At 28.5% G+C, this 4713-nt stretch overlaps 1 protein-coding gene across 1 annotated transcript; it reads right to left on the reverse strand.

Annotated features, from left to right (window-relative positions):
* Window positions 1-2116: 2116 nt before the first annotated feature.
* LOC137811293 (probable mannitol dehydrogenase) lies at window positions 2117-3907 on the reverse strand. The gene is made up of 5 exons (XM_068612981.1): window positions 3707-3907; window positions 3488-3601; window positions 2822-3335; window positions 2588-2741; window positions 2117-2490 (listed from the first exon to the last, which is right to left on the reverse strand). Exons 1-5 carry the CDS (start codon window positions 3805-3807, stop codon window positions 2285-2287), a joined length of 1089 nt encoding a protein of 362 aa, XP_068469082.1. The 5' UTR covers window positions 3808-3907; the 3' UTR covers window positions 2117-2284.
* Window positions 3908-4713: the final 806 nt, after the last annotated feature.

A 4713-nucleotide genomic window follows, 5' to 3' on the forward strand; every position in this document is an offset into this window, starting at 1 on the left:
AATCCGTTCTTAGTTACGAAGAAAGTTTGAGAGTGAAAAGTGTTCTCGATTTTCGTGTTTTATCTATTTTATTCTTTCGGTAACCGTGCTTTCTTCGTGCACAGTAAATGCTCTCCTTTCATTGCATGGAAACAAACATAGCAGTGTTTGAATTTAGGAGTAAAATTGTGAGGATTTAAGAAGAAAGTATGAGAAAAGTTTATGTATTTGGGTTTAGGTATTTTAGAATAAATGTGTGAAAAAAGTTTATTAAACTGTGTGAGGTTGTTAGGATATTTAAAATTATTTTTAAAAATGTAAAGTATAAGTTTAAAAATTTACTATTATCTTTAAAAATATTTAAATAATGAAATATAAAGTATTTTGTGTAGACTTGATTTAATTAAATTTTATAAATTATTTCTCGTACGGTTGAATAATTATCTTTTTTTAAAATATGAGTTTTTTAAAATATGAGTTTTAGAACACGAAATTTTTTCATGGTGAGTAATGTGATGAGTGTTATTAAAATTTTAATTTTTTAGTTAATAAAAAATTAAAATTACAAATTTATTCTTATATTTAAAAAATAATTAATTTATATATTTATTTTTTATAATTAATAATAACATTATTATAATTTTATTATTATTATTATTATTAATATTATTAAATATTTGTTACAAATTAAATTAAATTAAATTAATAATTATTAATAATAATATTTAATAAATTTATATAATAATTATTAATTTATTTAATTTATATTTATTATCATTAATTTATATAAATAATTATATATATTTATTATTATTAAATTTTAATATTTATTTTTATTAATAATATTATTAAATATTATTATTATTTTATTATATTATATATAATAATAATAAATAATTCAATGTATTTTAAAATTAATTTAATATTTAAATTATAAATTATAAATAAAATTATTATATTTATAAAAATTTGAATAATAATATAAATAATTTATTTTATATATTTTTTTATATAAATTTTTGTGTGTTAGAAATCGCTATACAATTTGAAATAAAAACATTTTAAAAAAATATACATACAAACAGAAATAACAATAGTATAAGTTTGAGGATAAATGAGACTTTTCGAAATAAATCACCCAATTTCATAATTTTTCAAAAAATAAAATTGATGTGTTAAATTACAAATGGATCACATGTAACATCTCAATATGATGATACTTGAAATTGTTTGATAATTTTTTCATATATAATATTTGGTATAGTTCAGATTTTCATTATTTAATCTTATATTTGTACAACAGTTTGTTAGATCTTATAATTGTAGATTAATTTTCTCTTCTGAGTTTTGTCAAATTCAAGAGAAGAGAAGACTATATGTGCTGCACACTCCAAAACAAGAAACAAAGATTAGTTAACACAAAAAAATAGTTGTCGAAAATGAAAAGGAGGCTAAAAGCATTTGGGACCTTACATTGGGACATCCGTCGGGTAAAGCATTTGGGACCCTAAAGTCTTACCACATTCTTCTTTTTATTTTTCAATCCATGAGAAGTTCCATTTTCCAACTTACTTCTTTATTTTTTTTGTATTTTTCATCTTCTTTTTATTTTAGAGTATTTAAATTTAATAATTAAAAAATTGTACAATATTTTAAAATTATCATAAAATTAATAATAAAATTATTGTTTTGTGTTTTATTTAATGATCATTTTTAAATTTTTGAAAAAAAATCCATATCTTTATTTTATATATTAAATACTATTAAAAATAAGAATTTCTAATAGAAATTATTTAAAAAAAATAATCATGTTTAAACATTACATTTTTTTTACTGATTTATGACTTTGTTAAATTTATTGATTTCTTGATTTTTACTATAACTGATTTATTATTTTTACTATAATTATAGTTAAACATTCCAAAATTTATATTAATTTCTAGTAATCTGCGAGGGTGACGGGTGGACAACTTTGGATATATAGTTCATTGGGAGGAGATTATAAAGTAGGTAATGTCCATATTGAAGCTTTTTTATATGGATTATATTATATTACAACTCCTTATTTATTATATTATTTGTTGCATATAAAAGAAATATACGGTCAAAATCATGTTAATCAAGATATATAACAGTATTTTCGCCACACTGCGTGTGAAGTTCTTATTTTTTCATTATTGTTGTAATCAATATTACAAAAATACATATTGAAATAAGTAAACATTTAAAAAAAAAGGCAACAGTGGCTGAAAACTATCACATTTGTCACTTAGTATCTTTGACATATACTAGAATGGCAAAAGATTCAAGAACTTGGTTTTAGTGTGTTTCCGATGTCAATCACAAATCTATATTTTACATCTGCTTTGAGTAGACGCTCCATTGCAGTGTTGACATAATCAATAGGAATGATCTCAATGTCTGGTTTTACATTGTGCTTCGCAGCAAAGTCCATCATCTCTTGGGTCTCCTTCATTCCTCCAATCCCACTCCCTGCCACTATCTTTCTCCCTGTCAACATAATTGAAACGAACAACTTATTAATATCAAAATGCTGATTTAAATATGTGCATACCCATCTGCACTTTCTCCTAAATCACTTGCTTACCAGAGAGTAAGGGAAAAACTGGCAGCTCCAGAGGCTTCTCCGGTGCACCCACCATTACAAGCTTTCCATGAGACTTGAGCAAACCAATGAGAGGTAACAAAGGATGAAAGGCAGAAACTGTGTCGATAATACCATCCAAAGTACCATTGGCACCCTACAAAATAATCAACATTAGCTAACTCAGAGAATGTGCATTTCCATTATCCAAATTCACACAGATACACGTGTGTGTACCTGCATCTCATCATGGTCACGGCTTATCAGAAAAGAGTCGGCTCCAAGATGTTGTATTGCTTCCTCCTTTTTGTGTGGCGATGTACTTATTACTGTGACCTTTGCCCCAAAAGCTTTGGCAAATTTTACAGCCATATGGCCTAGTCCACCGAGACCAACCACACCCACATGCAGACCAGGCTTGTCTAGTGCAAAATATCTGAGAGGGCTATAAACTGTGATGCCAGCACAAAGGAGAGGTGCAGCAGCATCAAGTGGTAAGCCATCTGGAATTCGAACCACAAAGTGCTCATCTACAACCATTGAATCGGAGTAACCTCCATATGTGATGGTACCATCTTTATACTTGGCACCATATGTGAGAGTATATTGTGGACAATAATTCTCAAGGTCTTCTGAACAGCTTTGGCAGGTGCGGCAGGAATCAACCAAGCATCCCACACCCACCTTGTCCCCAACTTTGAACTTTTCTACTTTGCTTCCCACCTGTGTCACTACACCAACCACCTCATGCCTGCACCATTTATTACATTATTATTATTAGAACCAAACTGAATATGTTACTTGATACAGTATAGTTCAATGTTTAATAAACAAAAAAGCCTTATAGAGTCTTGGAGCATTGGAGTTAGCACTTTTAAAGTATATATATGTATGTATATATACCCTGGCACTAGTGGATAGGTTGAAAAGCCCCATTCGTTCTTTGCCATGTGGAGGTCAGAGTGACATATCCCACAATACAACACTTTGAATGCCACGTCCTTTTCAGCAGTTTCCCTGAAAAAAAATTGCAGAGCAAAAACTGAATCTGTTAGTTCTTAAGTTTGTTCTAACATTTGTTTGCAATAAGAGAGTATGTGTTGAGTGAAGAGATTAGGGAACCTTCTGGAGAAATTGAAAGGTGAGAGAAGACCAGAAGGGTCCCTAGCTGCCCATCCAAATGCTTTCCTTGGATGCTCAACTTCAGCAGCTTGTGATGCCATTTCAATCTGTTACAATATTTGGATGAGAAAAGAAATAGAGTATTTAAGGAAGAGAATGTGGAAGTGTGCGTGTCTCTGTTAAGGAGAAAGAGATATTTATAGGTGAATGGATGACGAAGGGTGTTATATTGACGTATTTGGTGACGTATGGTTAACGTATCTGGTGACGTTGTTGCTTGATTGGGAAGGAGGCGTAGTAATGAAAACCAGTTCTTGCTAACCAAGCTATCTTAAACTAAAAGAAGAAAAATTATAGTTTGAGAACTCCCTTGAGTTGAGTTGTATACCTTAGTTTAGTTATGATATATCAGACTAATATGAGACGTCTCGAACTCATAATAATATTGATGAATTCTTAATCTATATTTATATATAAAGGGGATTTTCCTCTTAACTACCATCTTATTTTTTTTTTATTTTATCTCTATCTTTCTATCTTATTATTTTATTTGTCATTTTGTGAAAAGTTTAAATTTTATATCTTAAAGAGTTTAAACATTCTACAATTGCATCTTTTTTTACAGTTCATCTTTTTCTCCTTTTCATTAAACTTTCTATCATCTTTTTCTCCTTTTCATTAAACTTTTTATCATATTTTTCTCCTGTTCATCTTCACTTATATCCCATCAAACTTTCTATCATCTTTTTCTCCCGATCATCTTCACTTTTATCCCATCAAACTTTCTGTTTTCAAATTCAAATTACCAGAAGTCGCAAGTTCCAGAACCACCACTTCCGTTCCAGAACCACGAAATCAATATGTAAGTGTTGTTTTTCAACTATAAAGTATATATTCTGATTTTACTTTGGCATTATATGATGACAATATTATAATTATTGTGCTCACACAAACAAGTAGAACAATTACAAAACTGAACCAATGAGAGGGTTACTGTATGAGAACAC

This window comes from Phaseolus vulgaris, chromosome 2 (genome assembly GCF_000499845.2).
Source record: "Phaseolus vulgaris cultivar G19833 chromosome 2, P. vulgaris v2.0, whole genome shotgun sequence".
NCBI classification, from domain to species: domain Eukaryota; kingdom Viridiplantae; phylum Streptophyta; class Magnoliopsida; order Fabales; family Fabaceae; genus Phaseolus; species Phaseolus vulgaris.

Coding starts and splice junctions, on each gene's coding strand:
- LOC137811293 (XM_068612981.1), bottom strand. CDS start 3,807: ATGGCATCACAAGCTGCTGAAGTTGAGCATCCAAGGAAAGCATTTGGA. Junction 3,602..3,706: donor CCTTTCAATTTCTCCAGAAG/GTTCCCTAATCT, acceptor ATTTTTTTTCAG/GGAAACTGCTGAAAAGGACG. Junction 3,336..3,487: donor ACCTATCCACTAGTGCCAGG/GTATATATACAT, acceptor TAAATGGTGCAG/GCATGAGGTGGTTGGTGTAG.